General features: G+C 44.7%; 1 protein-coding gene across 1 annotated transcript in view; it reads left to right on the forward strand.

Annotated features, from left to right (window-relative positions):
• The window catches only part of LOC126480666 (sodium-coupled monocarboxylate transporter 2-like), a 110,790-nt gene that overhangs the window by 74,911 nt on the left and 15,372 nt on the right, over nucleotides 1–20,507 (forward strand). The window contains exon 10 of the mRNA XM_050103889.1: nucleotides 7,169–7,352. Coding sequence (XP_049959846.1) covers nucleotides 7,169–7,352 — 184 coding nt within the window. The remainder of the gene's footprint in view (nucleotides 1–7,168; nucleotides 7,353–20,507) is intronic.

Here is a 20,507-nt window from a genome sequence, read left to right on the forward strand (position 1 = left end):
GTCGCACCACCAGCCCTCCTGATATCTCTGCTACACATGTCCAGCATTGTAATCATGAGGTATTCCAACGAGTGGCTTAGGAAAATATTTCGGACATATCGCTGTTCAGAATCAGACATTAGAAGATGTCACAAAGGGCACGAATGAAACCACGCCTTCCCTTCAGGCGTTGATTTCCAAATTTCTCGATCTAAAAGACAGTTTGCTGTCTGATATACAACAGGACGACGTTCTTGACAACTTTTGACACTACCGACACCTCCTGGAGAAATCAGCCCTTCCGTAAATACATCGTGTGACTGCAAGCCTATTAAACTTAATCTCACCCTTTGAGATTTTAGCGTGGCCACAATTTATGCAATGGTGTACCGGATGGATCCATTAAAGCCCATTGACGAAATATGAACGGATCCGAAACCGAAAAGGGTGTTGACGATTTTCATCCCTCTTCTGCCCCCCTCCCCCACGTGAATAACGCGACAAAGGGTACGTCTAACGTGCCCAAATTCGGCGAAATCCTCGATACCATCTGAGGATGTTTGTTGGGCACTTTAATAACATCACCCATACGCCATTCCTGCTCGTTGGCGCGACGGGCACCCTTTCAACAACAGCGCCTGCTAACCGGAAGAGAGATGTGAGAAATGTCCAAAGGGTGCCTCCTGCTGGTGGATAGTGATCGGTGATGGATGTCTCTGCAGAGAGTTATTTTTGAAGTCTCCAAGAAAGATGCGCAATTAGCGCTGAGTATAGTGATGAACTAGAGGTATTAGACGGGCCTTTCGCTGTTTGATTTATGCATGTGTCGGTGTCGTACCCACTCGTGCACAAACAAGAGGAGAGCTGTAAAAGGAAGGGATGTAAAAGCATAAACGCCCTAATCGGATTCGGATAAAAAATGTTTTCGTCAGCGAAACGTATGAAAATGAAAGCCCAATGGAAGGGGTGGTTCCATTGGCGCACTTCATGCAATTGGTCAGGCCTTTTCGTGTTGATTCCGAGCGAAAATGTGTCTGTAACGTTTCCCACCCATAAAAAGGCGAGTGATTTGCAACGCTGGCCATCACGGTTTAGACCTCCGTCGACTGGGCATCAAGAGGAGGAGTGAGATGTGGATAAGGGGAGTTGTAACGACCTTCTCATCGTATGACAAGACCATGATGGCGTTTGGCAGAGTTATGGTGAAATGTGGTGCCAGTGTGATAAAGTTAACCTCACTTGGACTTCTGAGGTCCGGCCTCTTTTTGGCACATGTCGACAGCCTGAAGTGTGACCCAACCAGCAGATGACGTCGCAGGGCGCCACTTTCATGAGCATTTTCAGAGCGTCGGCACCTTCCAGTCAGATTTAGAAGTTAAACATTGTTTGGGTGAAAGTGACGGGGTTTCAGAAAAGTGACCATATAATACTGTTGTGCAGTGTGGATGGATACCTACGAAGCTATTCATTACTCATTTTTCAACTGTGAAGTTTAACGCGGTCTCACAGGATAAAGAGAGGCTGTCGACTCTTATCTGCATCGATCCGGCAATGGAAGACGAGTCTGGCAATAAACGCTTCCAATAAAATTCAATGATCAGTAGGGGACACCAGGTCACGTTGAAGCACGGCCCACGTTTCCGCAGAGCACGTTTCTCGGAAACCATTCTTGCTAGAGCGGAGGCTGAGTACTGTCATCTACTGAGGACTCACAATAACTTTGTTCTACTAGCTGAGTAAACGTGCTTTTGTGCAAGGTGAGTAAATTTTGTTACTCAAATGACGAAGCTTTTAGGAAGCATAACTTTTAGAACTGTGAATGGATAAATATACGTTCGTTTAGAGGAGATTATTCTACTTTAAAAGGTAAATTTATATAATCTCAAAGCACGTAGGCTACTATAGTAATTGCGAAACTAATTCAAACATCGCGATGGTGTGCGTTTAGTACACTTATGTTCGAAAACAGTGCGCCCGATATTTTTCAAGTATAGTCTGTTGCACCCAAACCTCTAAGGGCGAACTCAACAGTAAACTCTTAGTTTTCTGTAATTTAACGAAAACTGGACGAGGCAAAATCGAAATTTTTCAGATTTGAAAATAGAATTACGCAAAACACTTCTGTCTGCAAGTTTTTGGTCTCGTATTCCTCGATATGACGATTTAAAAAAAGTCCTTGAATTAATGGACTGAACAACAATTAAGAAGAGACATTGCATTTTGTAAGCTTAATGGAGGTTTTTTAATACAACTGTTTAATATTGTGGGCAGAGGGAGAATTTTTTATTGCAGTTTTATTCCAATTAATTTTAGGTTATTCAGCAACATGTACTGACCAAGATAATACATATTGCAGTGATACAACTGCTATCATTATGTCTCAATCAGGGTGTCCAGCATCAGTGGCGCGTAATGATCAGAGGCTTGAAATCAAAATTTTCCTCTTTCGTGGATTAGAAAAGACGGTCACCATGACTGACTTTCCTACTCCTGATTTGCTTTCTTAATCCTAGGGGCATGCAGCGGGAAATTCTTTAAAGAAGATACGCACAAAAATTATTTTACTGCTTGATCTGATGTGGAATGCTGGATCTAAAAATGGTTCAAATGGCTCTGAGCATTATGGGACTTAACTTCTGAGGTCATCAGTCCCCTAGAACTTAGAACTACTTAAACCTAACTAACCTAAGGACATCACACACATTCATACCCGAGGCAGGATTCGAACCTGCGATCGTAGCAGCAGCGCGGTTCAGGACTGAAGCGCCTAGAACCGCTCGGCCACACCGGACGCCGCTGGATCTAATAACTGAGCCGCTGGATGTAAGCAAGAGAGGAGTTTCTGGAGTACTCAAGTTTACGCCATCCATCCAATAAGTGCCACGACTGATTTTATTCCTGGGACATAAGTGACCTTAACTAATTCGAATCAACAACTGCAAGTAACAGGTGCGCATGTGACCTGTCAGCTGTGAGCATGAAGTGTCAGGTAGTGGACGTGCGACGGCTGTATTTTGCATTCACTATGTCAAATCCGCAATTTAGCGACATCTCTAAATCAATATTTCGAAGAAGAGAGAAGTGTGTGCAAAGTTTGTCCCGCACACCTTGATGCCCGAACAAAAACAAGGATGCGTGGACGTCTACTGCAATTTCATTGAAATGCAAAACTTAGACAATTATTTCTGGAAAAAAGCATGAGGGGTGGCGAGACATGGCGTTATCAGTACGAACCTACCACAAACGTCAAACGGCATAAATTCGGGTGAAAAGTCTTGATGACATAACAGATACTCAACTTGAGAAAAATCCCAAAGAATTACTTGTTTTGTAAATAAAACCGCCTTTTCTTGCTGCAACTGAATTTATTTTTCCCCATTGCGTTTCTCCTTTTTCTTGCTCTAAGGCATCTTCAGTGGGACAGTTTACTGTGATCTGCGTTTCCTCCAATCTGGTCCGAAGGTCGCACTACTACTTTATCTTCGAAACATAATCACAACTTTGTACTGCGAACTTTTTCACACTGTTCACCATGTTTCTCTTTTTTGTGTGGTGTACTGTTATTCTTTTGCCACTAGATATAGCTATTTGTTTGAACACTGTGGTTTTAACAACGTAAATATTGTAACACATAATGAAGTTACAATATTTACGTTGTTAAGAGCACAGTGTTCGAACAAATAGCTATATCGAGTGGCAAAAGAGTGATAGTACACCACACAAAAAAGAAGGAGAAACATGGTGAACAGTGTGAAAAAGTTCGCAATACAAAATTGTGCTTATGTTTCGGAAATACCTGTAAAGTAGTAGTGGGAGCTCCGAACCAGATGGGTTCAAATGGTTAAAATGGCTCTGAGCACTATGGGACTTAACATCTGAGGTCATCAGCCCCCTATCTCTTAAAACTACTTAAACCTAACTAACCTAAGGACATCACACCATCCATGCCCGAGGCTGGATTCGAACCTGCGACCGTAGCGGTCGCGCGGTTCCAGACTGAAGCGCTTAAAACCGCTCGTCCACTCCGGCCGGCTCCAGATGGCAGGAAATGAAGATCACAGCAAACTGTCTCACTTAAGATGCCTTAGAGCACGAAAAAGGAGACACGTGCCAGGGAAAAATAAATTCAGTTGCAGCAAAAAACGACAGTTTTATTTAAAAAGCAGGTATTTCTGCGCTTGCTGCAGAGGATGACCACGCAAACACACTTGTTATCCCAAAGGAGGGCTTTTATAACAGTTTCGCACAATTGTATGAACGTTCTGTTTTATATGTTTATGTGGGGAGGAAACTACGTAGACAACTCCATTGTTAAAACCAAAATATTAACGTTTCTCTATTTTTTGCTAACCCAGTCTCGATAATTATTGGAGTTACGGGGTACGAAAATTGGCGCTGTGCTTAGAAATGGCCGGAAAGCATTTTAAGCATCTATCAGTTCTGAAATAGTGTACTTAACAATAGTTAATAAACTGGATGATTAGTTTTGTTTTAAATATCATAAATTTTTCTAATGTCCGATCAGAAACACCAAAACATATTTGAAAATTCGATTCGTCAGAATACCTTTCTCCCGAATACAATAAAGTTATTTTTAACGGCTATATCATTGAGTCAGCTTTTCGACAAAAGCAAGATCACCTTCGGGAAAACCAATCATCAACCCTTGCTTTTTTCCATATTCCCGTTTTAAAATCTGGATTTGGTCTCTGTCAGTTTCCACTTTCCACTAAAATTTCGGATTCTTAGGGGTTGAGCACTCAGTTCGTTCTTTGAGATGTTAGTCGTATTTTACCAGATTAACTAATTGCAGGAAATGCAATTGACATGCCCAGCAGGTGATGTCAGCATGTCAATAGAAGTCTGAACTCATGCGACGTGACACGACTAACGAAAAATCTAAACGCCTGTATATAGAAGGCAGACATTTCTCCCAACACACAGCCATCTTCTGACGAAGAAATTGCTGCACGTCTTCAAAAGCTGGAGCCGATGCAGTCTGAACATCGAGAACATTTTCTGACAGAATTACGTCAACATTTACACAAAAAATTATCTGCACTAAAAGAATTCCTCACATATTTCTCCGGTCCTTTCATCATCCTAACGTTTCAACGTAAACACAACTTGTGAAAGATTAAAGTCCCTGACGAAAATTATGGCAAAAAATTACAGCGATTTACGTATGTCATTAGAGACATACACGGTAAATGATTACTGCGGGAAGAACAGGATCAGTGCCAATTAATTTTTTATCGAAATATTATCGTTCAGAACATATTTTTTGCATTGTCATTTAACAGTTCATTTTTTTTTTTTTTTTGTGGCAGTCGAGCTAAAACACAAACGTGACTCGAGTCTCATATTTGATCAGTAGCTACAAGAAACCGAGAGACAAGTTCAGAAATAGATTAGATCTCCAACAGAATTTGAGATACCTACATCAAAGATGAAACTTCATTCAGTCTATCGGTTTTTCCTAAATGTGACATTCCGCACACAGATTATTAGGATTCACTATCTGTAATGAGGAACAGTGATTTAAAATCAATAATATGCACACAGCTGCAGAAATGAGTGCAGATACGACAGACATCTGTAACAAATACATAAATTCTTCGAGGTTGATTTACGAAATCTAACGTCAACTTATGCTAGGGAATGTTTCTGTTTCCTGAAACCAAACGAGATGTTTCACAAGGAAAATTGGTTTCAACTATCTCATCACAGAGCTCCGAAAATGATACCGTCACTTCTGGTTCAAAAGTATAATTTCTTCCGTGAAAAGGATTGGATTTAGCTATTTCTTCTCAGTGGTGCGTACTCGCAACACAAAGACTTCAGTAATTTACTTTTTTCAGGAAGTGTCAGACTATTTGTAAAAAAAGAAAAAAACAATAAAAAACATTGAAAGAGAACTTGTGAATGTTCATTAAGAAATGCATGATGAGTTTGTATTAGCTAATTTTGTTTCTGTTTTTGAAGTTAAACTTGGTACTGTATAGCGGTCAAACTACGAAGAAATGGGTTAAATTTCCTGATTACTGTAACAGATTACGCAACTAATATATTTAGTTTTCTGAGTTACTATAAGAAGGAATATTACTGTTGGTGATAGTGATTTGTTCTGTCCATACTCAGGTGCATCAATGAAAGTTCAGTATTGTCCAGTTATCCGCCATTCTTTCCGTAACTAAGTATGGTAATCCGTTCTTGCTGCTGGATCTTCTTCTTCCGCTGGTCCACTTCCCAGCCATCGTTCCATTTCGAACATCCTTTATTATGTGTCCTCCTCTCACCCATTGCTGGACAGTTTTTTTTTGTTTCTATTGGCTCTGGCTCTGAGCACTGTGGGACTTAACTTCTGAGGTCATCAGTCGCCTAGAACTTAGAACTAATTAAACCTAACTAACCTAAGGACATCACCCACATCCATGCACGAGGCAGGATTCGAACCTGCGACAGTAGCGGTCGCTCGGCTCCAGACTGCAGCGCCTAGAACCGCATGGCCACTCCGGCCGGATATTTCTATTAACTGATACAAAATGTGTTTTTTTCTCTCTCATCCCGCGTAACAGAATGTCTTTCCCTGTTTTTTATGTTCATTTCATATCTTCCATTCTTCTCCAAATCTCGAAAGATTGTACACTTTTCTCTTCTCTCCAGCACAGTGTCCACATTTCGGCACCATACAGAGCAACATACAGTACAAACCTCTTTGATAATGGATTCCTTTTTTTATTTAATAGACCACAGACAATACTTTTCCTTCTGTAAAATATTCGGTTCGTAATTCCTATTCATTTTTGGCGCCTTTGTGTAGTCATAGCGTTATATGCTTTTGCCAAATACGAATTAGCCTCTATAGATCAAAATGATAGCAAATTAATGGTTTGGGTTCTAAAGCTTATTACATACAATAAACGCCTTCCTTCGTTAATATAGTAAATGATGCGGTACAAGTCCTTCAAAAACTATAATATTTTTATTATTATAATGTTTCAATGGTTCTATTTATGCACTGACACAAGATGTAGAAAAGGCAGAACATGTTTTTTTTTTTTTAACTATTCGACATTTTTCTGACTGCTTGTAGGTAAGGCCATACTTTATTTGGCACTGTCTCTGACAAGTGTAAGTTCTAATAAGCTTGACTGGGTTGACTGTTTCAGTTCTTTATCTGTTCCAGCTCCATGTCTGGGTCTCTCAACTCCCTGTCCGGTACCATTTACGAAGACTTCGTGCTGCCGCGCGTGTCTGACAAAATATCAGACGAGAAGGTGAACTTCATCATGCAGGGCATAGTGCTGGCAGTGGGCGTCATATGCGTGGCACTCGTGTTCGTCGTCGAGAAGCTTGGAACAGTGCTCGAGGTAAATCTTTCTATATTCCACCAATTACAAACCTAGTTAAAGGCTCTGAGCACTATGGGACTTAACTGCTGAGGTCATCAGTCCCCTAGAACATAGAACTACTTAAACCTAACTAACCTAAGGACATCACACACATCCATGGCCGAGGCAGGATTCGAACCTGCGACCGCAGCGGTCGCGCGGTCCCAAGACTGAAGCGCGTAGAACCGCTCGGCCATTCCGACCGGCTAAACCTACTAAAATTCAGAAACTTTGCATTAGTAAACATATCAATATGTTTGAATAATGGAAGTTGTACTTATTTCTTAAATTCGACCATTATATTTTCAAAATCATAGTGGTAGCAATCTTTGCCGGCTGGTACACAGTATAAAATATCATTGGTAGGACACGAAGCAAAATTTCGCGGGTACAACTAATGGCCATTATTTTCCTTTCTATCACACAATTAGCGTAATAGCTCACTGAGGCAGGTAGGGTTCATCTTAGTTTTGCTTTCTACTAGACACATGCAGTTACAGAACCCGTCACACCAGTAAACATTAAAATTAATTTTTACAAAATGATATAAACTGTTTGACCATAAAGTGTAGGTAGAGGTCTGCGCGGTCGGAAGACTTACAGTTACGTTTATGGATCGGACTGAAGGAAAGCGTGTCTCAGACTAAAACTAAACTCCTCCAGAAAAGACCATGAAGGCCTAACGGTACCGATCGGTCGCCGTGTCATCCTCAGCCCACAGTCGTAACTGGATGCGCATATGGAAGGCATGTGGACAGCGGAAACCCTATACAAGATGGTAGTAATGCTAATTGTTGAGAAGCGGGACACAGTTTACATCCTTGTTAAGTACGCACAGTAACAGACATCGACACATCAGTATGTACTCTTATAATCATAATAGGTAAGAAATGACCTTGAGAAAGCGAAACAGAAATGCTTTTGGAAATCTGATGAGAGTACCTGGGAAAAAGGCGACATTGTTGGGGCGAAAGACTATAATGTAAATACACTCCTGGAAATGGAAAAAAGAACACATTGACACCGGTGTGTCAGACCCACCATACTTGCTCCGGACACTGCGAGAGGGCTGTACAAGCAATGATCACACGCACGGCACAGCGGACACACCAGGAACCGCGGTGTTGGCCGTCGAATGGCGCTAGCTGCGCAGCATTTGTGCACCGCCGCCGTCAGTGTCAGCCAGTTTGCCGTGGCATACGGAGCTCCATCGCAGTCTTTAACACTGGTAGCATGCCGCGACAGCGTGGACGTGAACCGTATGTGCAGTTGACGGACTTTGAGCGAGGGCGTATAGTGGGCATGCGGGAGGCCGGGTGGACGTACTGCCGAATTGCTCAACACCTGGGGCGTGACGTCTCCACAGTACATCGATGTTGTCGCCAGTGGTCGGCGGAAGGTGCACGTGCCCGTCGACCTGGGACCGGACTGCAGCGACGCACGGATGCACGCCAAGACCGTAGGATCCTACGCAGTGCCGTAGGGGACCGCACCGCCACTTCCCAGCAAATTAGGGACACTGTTGCTCCTGGGGTATCGGCGAGGACCATTCGCAACCGTCTCCATGAAGCTGGGCTACGGTTCCGCACACCGTTAGGCCGTCTTCCGCTCACGCCCCAACATCGTGCAGCCCGCCTCCAGTGGTGTCGCGACAGGCGTGAATGGAGGGACGAATGGAGACGTGTCGTCTTCAGCGATGAGAGTCGCTTCTGCCTTGGTGCCAATGATGGTCGCATGCGTGTTTGGCGCCGTGCAGGTGAGCGCCACAATCAGGACTGCATACGACCGAGGCACACAGGGCCAACACCCGGCATCATGGTGTGGGGAGCGATCTCCTACACTGGCCGTACACCACTGGTGATCGTCGAGGGGACACTGAATAGTGCACGGTACATCCAAACCGTCATCGAACCCATCGTTCCACCATTCCTAGACCGGCAAGGGAACTTGCTGTTCCAACAGGACAATGCACGTCCGCATGTATCCCGTGCCACCCAACGTGCTCTAGAAGGTGTAAGTCAACTACCCTGGCCAGCAAGATCTCCGGATTTGTTCCCCATTGAGCATGTTTGGGACTGGATGAAGCGTCGTCTCACGCGGTCTGCACGTCCAGCACGAACGCTGGTCCAACTGAGGCGCCAGGTGGAAATGGCATGGCAAGCCGTTCCACAGGACTACATCCAGCATCTCTACGATCGTCTCCATGGGAGAATAGCAGCCTGCATTGCTGCGAAAGGTGGATATACACTGTACTAGTGCCGACATTGTGCATGCTCTGTTGCCTGTGTCTATGTGCCTGTGGTTCTGTCAGTGTGATCATGTGATGTATCTGACCCCAGGAATGTGTCAATAAAGTTTCCCCTTCCTGGGACAATGAATTCACGGTGTTCTTATTTCAATTTCCAGGAGTGTATATAGAACCAGTATTTGAGAAAGATTATATACACTACTGGCCATTAAAATTGCTACACCATGAAGATGACGTGCTACAGACGCGAAATTTAACCGACTGCTGCAGCCATGTTTAAAATCTCGACAGAAAGAAGATGCTGTGATATGCAAATGATTAGATTTTCAGAGCATTCACACAAGGTTGGCGCCGGTGGCGACACCTACAACGTGCTGACATGAGGGAAGTTTCCAATCGATTTCTCATACACAAACAGCAGTTGACCGGTGTTGCCTGGTGAAACGTTGTTGTTATGCCTCGTGTAAGTAGGAGAAATGCGTACCATCACGTTTCCGACTTTGATAAAGGTCGGATTGTAGCCTATCGCCATTGTGGTTTATCGTATGGAGACATTGCTGCTCGCGTTGGCCGAGATCCAATGACTGTTAGCAGAATATGGAGTCGTTGGGTCCAGGAGGGTAATACGGAACGCCGTGCTGGATCCCAACGGCCTCGTATCACTAGCAGTCGAGACGATAGGCATCTTGTCTGCGTAGCAGTAACGGATCGTGCAGCCACGTCTCGACGACGTTTGCCGCATCATGGGCTATCAGCTCGGAGACCATGGCTGCGGTTACCCTTGACGCTGCTTCACAAACAGGAGCGCCTGTGATGGTATACTCTACGACGAACCTGGGTGCACGAATGGCAAAACGTCATTTTTTCGGATGAATCCAGGTTCTGTTTACAGCAGCATGATGGTCGCATCAGTTTTTGGTGACATCGCGGTGAACGCACATTGGAAGCGTGTATTCGTCATCGCCATATTGGCGTACCACCCGGCGTGATGGTATGGGGTTCCATTGGTTACACGTCTCGGTCACCTCTTCTTCGCATTGACGGCACTTTGACCAGTGGACGTTACATTTCATATATGTTACGACCCGGGGCTTTACCCTTCATTCGGCCGGCCGTAGTGGCCGTGCGGTTATAGGCGCAAAATGGAACCGCGAGACCGCTACGGTCGCAGGTTCGAATCCAGCCTCGGGCATGGATGTGTGACATGTCCTTAGGTTAGTTAGGTTTAACTAGTTCTAAGTTCTAGGAGACTAATGACCTCAGAAGTTGAGTCCCATAGTGCTCAGAGCCATTTGAACCCTTTATTCGGTTCCTGCGAAACCCTACATTTCAGCAGGATAATGCACGAGCGCATGTTGCAGGTCCTGTACAGGCCTTTCTGGATACAGAAAATGTTCGACTGCTGCCCTGGTCGGCACATTCTCTAGATCTCTCACCAACTGAAAACGTCTGGTCAATGGTGGCCGACCAACTGGCTCGTCACAATACGTGTCACTACTCTTGATGAACTGTGGTATCATGTTGAAGCTGCACGGGCAGCTGTACCTGTACACGCCATCCAATCTCTGTTTGACTCAATGCCTAGGCGTATCAAGGCTGTTACTACGGCCAGAGGTTGTTGTCCTGGGTACTGATTTCTCAGGATCTATGCACCCAAATTGCGTGAAAATGTATTCACATATCAGTTCTATTATAATATATTTGTCCAACGCATACCCGATTATCATCTGCATTTCTTCTCGGTGTAGCAATTTTAATGGCGCGTAGCGTGGCGTAGAGACAGTCGGTTTTCTCTCGCTCTATACGCAAATGTAATAAAAAAAAATTCTGATATTTTTCTCCTGCGTGTTTTTCGTCTCCTGTGTGACTTTCTTTATCAAAGTGTAGAAACATCTCCAATGAAACTTCCAGAGTTCGAATCTCCGTCCGGCACACAATTTTAATCTCCCAGGTAGTTTCATATCAGAGCACACTCCGCTACACATCCGAGGCTTGAAGTAGTGACCAAACAATGGAATAGATCACCATAGTGCCATTTCACTCACAAACTGGCTTTACGTAGTGCACGGTTCTGTGTCGTGTTTGTTTTTCCAGCAGTGTTAGTAGAACGCTTGCACTGATAGAAGGCGGCAGGAGTTTGTTTACCGATGAAGAGTTGGCCAATATGCATTTCGTACATGGATTCATTAAATGTACTGCAAGTGCGGCACTAAGCCGCTAGGTTAAATTGCAGGGACGGCAAGCACATCACAGTATTTTTGTATCGATTAATTGTTGCATAACACTGGGTTTTTAGTCGTATGTTCTGGTGATTGCATATTATAGTTTATTTGACTATTACTAAGGTATTTTCAAAGAAACAACAGTGTTTTTGGTAATAATCAGAGTGAATCATATCTACAGCATACTCTGTAATGAACCAACGATGGCTGCGGGTACCCTATGACAAAATCATAAGTAGACCCCAACGGCCCCACTTCGTGTCTGTGGAGTTGTGGTTCGCCCTGTAGATCTGCAAAGTCTTATCAGTATATTCTGATTCGAATGTTTCAGCTCCATGTAAGCGGTTCACATGCTGTCTAACCTTACCAGTCACTAATTCATGTGCTGTGTAAAAAGAACTGAAGGCACTTAAGATCCGAATTTCCATAATCTTATCCTATTTTGAAACGAAACTATACGGGTGTAGCGAATTTAACTATCATTTTAAATGACCTTCTCAATGCCAGCCGCTGTTTACTACACCGCTTAAGAGAGGAGTCCATTAGATGGGCAATGGCGAGGTTACTTGTAGTAAATTTACGATTCTAAAAACGTGTGTAATATTAACATACTTTTCGCTGATACTAAATAAAGAAATTCTAATAGTTGGAGGCTTTTGACTGTTACATAGCCATGACTGTCTTATACACTCCTGGAAATTGAAATAAGAACACCGTGAATTCATTGTCCCAGGAAGGGGAAACTTTATTGACACATTCCTGGGGTCAGATACATCACATGATCACACTGACAGAACCACAGGCACATAGACACAGGCAACAGAGCATGCACAATGTCGCCACTAGTACAGTGTATATCCACCTTTCGCAGCAATGCAGGCTGCTATTCTCCCATGGAGACGATCGTAGAGATGTTGGATGTAGTCCTGTGGAACGGCTTGCCATGCCATTTCCACCTGGCGCCTCAGTTGGACTAGCTTTCGTGCTGGACGTGCAGACCGCGTGAGACGACGCTTCATCCAGTCCCAAACATGCTCAATGGGGGACAGATCCGGAGACCGTGCTGGCCAGGGTAGTTGAATTACACCTTCTAGAGCACGTTGGGTGGCACGGGATACATGCGGACGTGCATTGTCCTGTTGGAACAGCAAGTTCCCTTGCCGGTCTAGGAATGGTGGAACGATGGGTTCGATGACGGTTTGGATGTACCGTGCACTATTCAGTGTCCCCTCGACGATCACCAGTGGTGTACGGCCAGTGTAGGAGATCGCTCCCCACACTATGATGCCGGGTGTTGGCCCTGTGTGCCTCGGTCGTATGCAGTCCTGATTGTGGCGCTCACCTGCACGGCGCCAAACACGCATACGATCATCATTGCCACCAAGGCAGAAGCGACTCTCATCGCTGAAGACGACACGTCTCCATTCGTCCCTCCATTCACGCCTGTCGCGACACCACTGGAGGCGGGCTGCACGATGTTGGGGCGTGAGCGGAAGACGGCCTAACGGTGTGCGGGACCGTAGCCCAGCTTCATGGAGACGGTTGCGAATGGTCCTCGCCGATACCCCAGGAGCAACAGTGTCCCTAATTTGCTGGGAAGTGGCGGTGCGGTCTCCTACGGCACTGCGTAGGATCCTACGGTCTTGGCGTGCATCCGTGCGTCGCTGCGGTCCGGTCCCAGGTCGACGGGCACGTGCACCTTCCGCCGACCACTGGCGACAACATCGATGTACTGTGGAGACCTCACGCCCCACGTGTTGAGCAATTCGGCGGTACGTCCACCCGGCCTCCCGCATGCCCACTATACGCCCTCGCTCAAAGTCCGTCAACTGCACATACGGTTCACGTCCACGCTGTCGCGGCATGCTACCAGTGTTAAAGACTGCGATGGAGCTCCGTATGCCACGGCAAACTGTCTGACACTGACGGCGGCGTTGCACAAATGCTGCGCAGCTAGCGCCATTCGACGGCCAACACCGCAGTTCCTGGTGTGTCCGCTGTGCCGTGCGTGTGATCATTGCTTGTACAGCCCTCTCGCAGTGTCCGGAGCAAGTATGGTGGGTCTGACACACCGGTGTCAATGTGTTCTTTTTTCCATTTCCAGGAGTGTAGTTCGTTGGCATTGAAGATGAGAGCCAAACTATTTGAAAGTATGGAGTATCCCATACACATGGGGTGTGTCTGCTACGGGTCGCCAGGTGCGGTTCCACTGATATTTCCGCTGACATCTGCAATTTCCTTTTTACACTGTGAATAATGGGTTAGGTCGGACAAATACTGCTTATTACGTATTTCATGTGGTGCCTCGTGTCAACGGAAACCATGGTATCTTTTCCTCGCTGGGAACGAAGTGATTAATAAAGTGAAGTTTCAAGTGATCATTCTATAGAACGATACTGATGTAATCTCGGGCAGAATTTGATCTGACGACATGTGTTAACAGGGTCAAAAAAGAAGGAAGAGTAAAAACTACTCCAGTGGCGACTGGCAAGGAAGTACGAGTATATTCCTGACACGTCAGTGCTTTTGCTCATTCTTCCCACGGCTCTAATCCATAGTTAGATGTAGCAAATACTACTTGGGCAGCGTTTTCGATGTACAGAGATTCTAAGTTTTTACGGTTTTGCTGAATACCACTTTCGAGTGACAATCGTCCAGCAGCAGTGTTAGCGAAACTGTTAACGCGGCAGACGACATTGTCACTTATTTTTAGGGCTCAGAGAATTCTTATCGTTACTTAGAAAAACTTCTCTTCAGAAAAAGATAATTATAATGGTAAACATGTAAGAACATTCGTGACGAAGTAACGGCAAAGAAGACAGATGTTCTTTCCGTGAAATTAAGATTTGTTCACTTGATTACGATTTCTTAATTTTGTCTGTTACACCTAGCCACGAATATGCTCTTAATCTGTCTTTCCCTAGCGTTTATCCGTTATAGTATAGGGTTCCGTTTTTAGGATGTGGCAGATTTTATGTTACTCGTGGTGGGTGTATTCATGGCCGGATGTTCGTCGTAAAGGTACAGTCGTCGAGGTAACTTGAGGGAAAAACTTCGTATGCGCTATCTGCCTAAGAATCGTGTAAAGTTTCTGTGTTTTATCCTATTGTAACTGTACGTGTATTGTATTCACTGTAGGCAAATCCAGTCAATACTCGTAAAATATAAACTTTCATAGCCAGAAATGTCGCAATCAATCAAAAGTTCCAGCCTATTACCCTGTGTCGAATGGAAGCCCAACGTTTCGTTCCCATCTGCGGTGCACATCTTCAAGGGGGATCGTAGCTTCTTCGAGTATTCGATTCACACCCTAGCCTGCCACTGTCTGCGGCAGCAAAATTACGCTTCAGCGTGCTCCTGTGCAGTGACGTCTCATGCTTCGAATACCCTAGCGCAATTGGCCGTTGTCGATTGACATTGTCCGCTCTTCCTGTCACCCCATGTGGAAGACTTCTTCAGCGTCGGGATCCAGATGTCATTCCATTTCGCATACTCCTCCTCCCTGCTGAAACTTCTGGCGTAGCGGCCCGCTAGAAAGCAGTACTGGCAGTCTCCGTGACATGCGTTGAGATTGGGAGTAGCCCATTATGAACGGATCTCTCATCTGACTGGTTTCGTCTGGCGTCGGTGGATGCTGAGTGAATCGGCGTTGGTAGGGCCTCAGTTCGATAGTCTGCCCATTGGCGCAGCACCTTGATTCTCGGGTAACCTCTCCAGTAGGGTGACGGACGAGCTGATGTAATTGCTCCAGCAAATTGGTGTAGGGGATAGGATGAGCGTCATGCCTCATGTAACCGGCTCCGCATTAGTTACTGATTCGATGCCACTTCGTCACTCGTCGGATGGACAGTCAGCATTTATACGCGTCATGGTGAGCTTGTTGATGAGCAGACATCCCAGATGCCGCATATTCCATTTGCCATGATTTTGCCGAAGCAAGCCGAGTTTCAGCAATGGTGTTGCTCACTGACCAAGCATTTGTGCCATTGTAAACAGATGGTCACGGGTCAAAATGCTCCGCTATCTGTTTACACAGGATGCGGCGCGATTATGATGACGAGATGTTGCATAGGGTAGAGACATCTCTGAGGCAGTATTTGGGGATCAGCCCAGCATTTGTCCAAATGGGCTTGGTAAACCATCTAGAAACCACATTCAGGCAAGCTGGTGTACCAGCCCATGGTCGGTAAACCGTCACGAGCGTTCGATACCGGCCTGGTTCAATTCACTGCCTTTCAAGCGAGCGTGTTGCGTGTTGCATTATACAACCACGTCTTGTACCATTAATGTTTATTTTATTATCGCTGTTGTTATTGTTACTCTCGTACTTGAATAGTATTCGTTACAGTTAAATATGTACTATAATCGTTCGAGATGAGCAAATCTGGTGACTCATTGGGTGAACACTTGCTTTGTATCACTGCTGCATGGGGGTAGTAAACAAAACGAAGACACCAGCACATGAAGCGAAATGGTACTTGTATATTTACTAGAAATCACTAAAAATTGGAAAAGATAGTAAAATGCAACGCGTATTATCGTGTTAGTGATAAGAAACTGAAACACGCCACTGTTACGCGAAAATGTCTGGAAAGTCAGTGTGTCGCGCGCTGTATTAGAACTCTTCCTACATGCCTCACTATTGATCAGTCTCTAATGCATCGTTAAGGGCCTGACTTGGTCTTTCTGGCCCGCGCGCGTGGTCTGCAAACTGCCGCATCACAGCAGCCCTCCTCAGAAGCTGCTGGTTTACTAGTTATTCTACACATTTAGCTGCCTTACTTATTACCTATTGTTACGCGGAATATCATTCGAGACTATTACGGGACGTTCCTACCAAATGAGAGTACATAATTCCAGTCAAAATACTTTTCACGTTTACGAGTAAGCGTTAATGCAACACTTGATGGGCTGATCTTGCTTGGTCTGACTACTACATATGAATATTTAAAACTGGTAATGGCAAAGATCAGCAAAAACATTAGAGAATATGCCGCTAACGGCTCGTAGTAAAATCACACGATGTACTTCGCGGACCACTCTTAAGTGCATGGTTAAGGGTAGTTCTCACGAGTATGAGCCCCTAGCTAACACATTAAAATAGAAATCGAAGATGAAGTGTCTGTCAGTATTTCTCCTTACGCAACACGAGTTTATTCCCTTGATCGTTGCGAGTATTACACTGTGGTGGGTGGCAATGTTTGTTGCGTACCTTGTCTCAAATATCACGTTTCTAATTTACTAAGCAGTGAGAACTGTTTTGTTAGTCTTCTGAAGATTTCTGTTTCAGTGCCCTTAACACCTCTCTTACACACCGATCTGTTACGATCCAATCTTATCCATCATGCTGATTGTATAACGACCAGTGGAGTATGACATTCGATTTCCTCAAGAGTCTCCCAACAAATATGTTTTCAATTCTCTGATAGAATTACTGATTTCACACGTGCGTTACGTTTCACTTTACTTCAGTATTATAGACTGTCCAGTCACATTAATGTGCCCACCTGCAAAAATCCAGGATAACCAACTTCTGCAGCGCAGATCGATGCAAGAGGTTCAAAAAGAGAGCGAATGAGATTCTGCAAGATACCAACAGGCCACGTCGATTCCAGTGCTGTGACTGTCTGCCCTAGGTTTCTCGGTTGAGGATCCACGGAGCGAACAGCCCGATGGTCCTACATTCTCGATTGGGGTTAAATAGGGGAGTCTTGTGGGCAGATGAGTACTTTAAACTCATGCTAGTGTTTTTAGAACCACGCACGTACACTCCGAGCTGTGTTACGGGTTGCATTTTTCTGCTGTTAGATGCCGTTGTGCCGAGGAGACCAACTGCATACAGGAATGGACGTGGCCCCCAAGAATAGATACATACTTGTGTTGATCCATTGTGCCTTTCATAACAACGAGATCACACAGCGAATGCCACGAAAACATTCCTCAAACCAAAACTATCTCTCGATTGATGCAGGATGTTTGATTTCAAACGTTTCATGTCGTACATGTGATCGCCCGAAAATGATCTTGTAGGCACCCAGTGAACGTATAATTCCTCTGGTGTCGTGCAAATTCCAGGCTTCGTCGCCGACGAACTGCAGTCAACATGGGTGCATGAACCAGAAGCCTGCTGCAGAGGTCCATATGCACCAGCGTTCACTGAACAGTCGTTGAGGAGACGCCGCTGATAGCTCCTAGGTTCATCTGAGCTGTCAGTCACTCAGCTGTTGCACTTGTACTCGCCCGTGCATATCTCCGCAGCCGCCATTCAGCCTTGTCATCCGTGGCCTGTGGTGCACCACAGTTGACTTGCTTTTGGATAGCGCCCTTCTGCCATGCACGGTATACTTGAACCACGGCGGCACACGAAGACCTTACATACTTAGCCATTACGTAGATGCTACCACCCTTGGCCTGGAAGCCAATGATCGTAGCCTTTTGGAAGTCAGATAAATTGATCCGTTTCCGCAATGTGACAAAGACTGCACTGTTTTCCGCATACCCCTCCCATCGACACACTTTGTATTCCTTCACTGCTAGTCCTGCCACCTGCTTTCTGTGACTGATAAGTGCATGGTGACGTCGAACATAGGCGCTGGTCCCATTAATGTGAGTGGACTGTGGATGCGGGCAGATAAACGATGTGACAGGATTCAAACTTTTTCATCTAGTGTTGTAAGCTGATAGTGTCCATTCGATTCTTTAGTTTGGAACGACTGCCTTGGACTACCGTACACATAAATAGATCCCCAGTCGGAGGTTCGAATCCTCCCTCGGGCATGGGTATGTGTGCCGTCCTTAGCTTACGTTAGTTTAAGCTAGATTTAGTAGTGTGTAAGCTTAGGGACCGATGACCTCAGCAGTTTGGTCCCATAAGACCTTACCACAAATTTACCACATAAATAGAGTTACGGTGGATGGACAAAATAAGTGTTCATCATTTCTTTCCCGTATGTACATTCCTATTGACTGCTGTGCAAATATTCTAATAGTTCTACTGATGAATCACTGACAAAATTAGCGACCTAGTCCAATTCTTTGAAGCACACACAATGCTAGTACAGTTTTAGCTGAAAACTCCTCGAACCGAGTATCAGGGAAGATGCTCTGTTGTATCCATCTTCGTTACCAGTAGGCAGTGTAGCATATTTCGTATCCCTTTGGAAGGGATAGTATTGTGTAACTGTGTATAGGATTTTACAGCGGTAGATACAACAAGCCAGTTCCTGTATTGAGTGTTAGTGTTGTGCTAAGGTTGTTTCTTTAGCAACGCATTTTTTGCGTGATAGTTAACAGTTCTGTAATAGTTATCTATTCCGTGTTACGAAACGTAGTATACAACAAAACGAACAATAGCCATGCCTAATACATCAACAATCGTCCGCCCCCGGTAGCTGAGTATTGCCGCACGGTACCTCAGCGTGTTCAGTCAGAGAGCTGGTAGGCCTCTGTAATATAAAACTGAGTGGAAGGATCAAGAAACGAACTTTAACGGATGTCATGTGACGTCTGCATCGACCAAACACAATGATCAAAAAAAAAAAAAAAAAGAAAAAAAAGAAAAAAAAATGGTCAGCGCGACAGAATGTCAATCCTAATGGCCCACGTTCGATTCCCGGCTGGGTTGGAGATTTTCTCCGCTCAGGGACTGGGTGTTGTGTTGTCCTAATCATCATCATTTCGTTCCCATCGACGCGCAAATCGCCCAAGTGGCGTCAAATCGAAGGACACGCACACGGCGAACGGTCTTCCCGACGGGAGGACCTAGTCACACGACATTTACATTTTTATTTTACATCAACAACATCCGTCTATCATAAGGCAAGTAAACGTTCCTTACATTAGAGCTCTCAGACGCCACTACAAGCGACAGAAAGTTGTAAATCAAAATGGTAGACTTCACAAGACCTGGAAGTGCTGGCTGCGTCTGTTTTTGAAACAAGTTAGTAACAGTTTCGTACAGGGTTCCTTAAGGAAACACCCAGTGGCCTACAATTTACTTCGGGCACCAGAATTTCTTTCAAACTAGTTGTAGAATGCGTAGTATCAAATCTGCAGGTCGCTCACCAGTCATCGAGAGAGTTTTATTCACAGTCTCCAGGAAATCAACATATTGTGTCTCGCAAGAGCTTGGAGTTCTTCAGTCAACTGTTTGGAGAGCATTACGGAAATGATTACACTTGAAGCCATACAATATGAAATTCCAGAAGTGACGCTAGATATTCCGAATTAAGTGTGGCAAGAAATAGACTTCAGACGGGATGCTTTCTTAGTGGCGAACAGCAGTCATATACAGCCAAAGTGAAAAAAAAAAACGCGTTTGAAGGTCACTTCTGTATCTTTTGCTTTAATAATTCGAAAACAACAGCATCTAGCTAAAACGCATGCCAACAAAACATTTAACAATGTTAAATATCCTTTTATTTCTTCTGTACGACTAATACTTTGTGGGGAAATATGTGAAAACCTTGTATTTATAAGCGTTGGGGGTTGCAGGGGCAGGTTAATCACTCTATATGTTGTATTTGATGCTTTGTGAACAAATCTTGGAAATAAAAACGAACTGTATCATGCACAACAAATGAGGCGTCGACTGAAAATTTAAACTTCTGTACTTGACTTAGAATCTTTTCAAGAGTACTAGAGCATAGTTGTCTGGTGGAATAT

The sequence above is a fragment of the Schistocerca serialis genome, chromosome 5 (genome assembly GCF_023864345.2).
Source record: "Schistocerca serialis cubense isolate TAMUIC-IGC-003099 chromosome 5, iqSchSeri2.2, whole genome shotgun sequence".
NCBI classification, from domain to species: Eukaryota; Metazoa; Arthropoda; class Insecta; order Orthoptera; family Acrididae; genus Schistocerca; species Schistocerca serialis.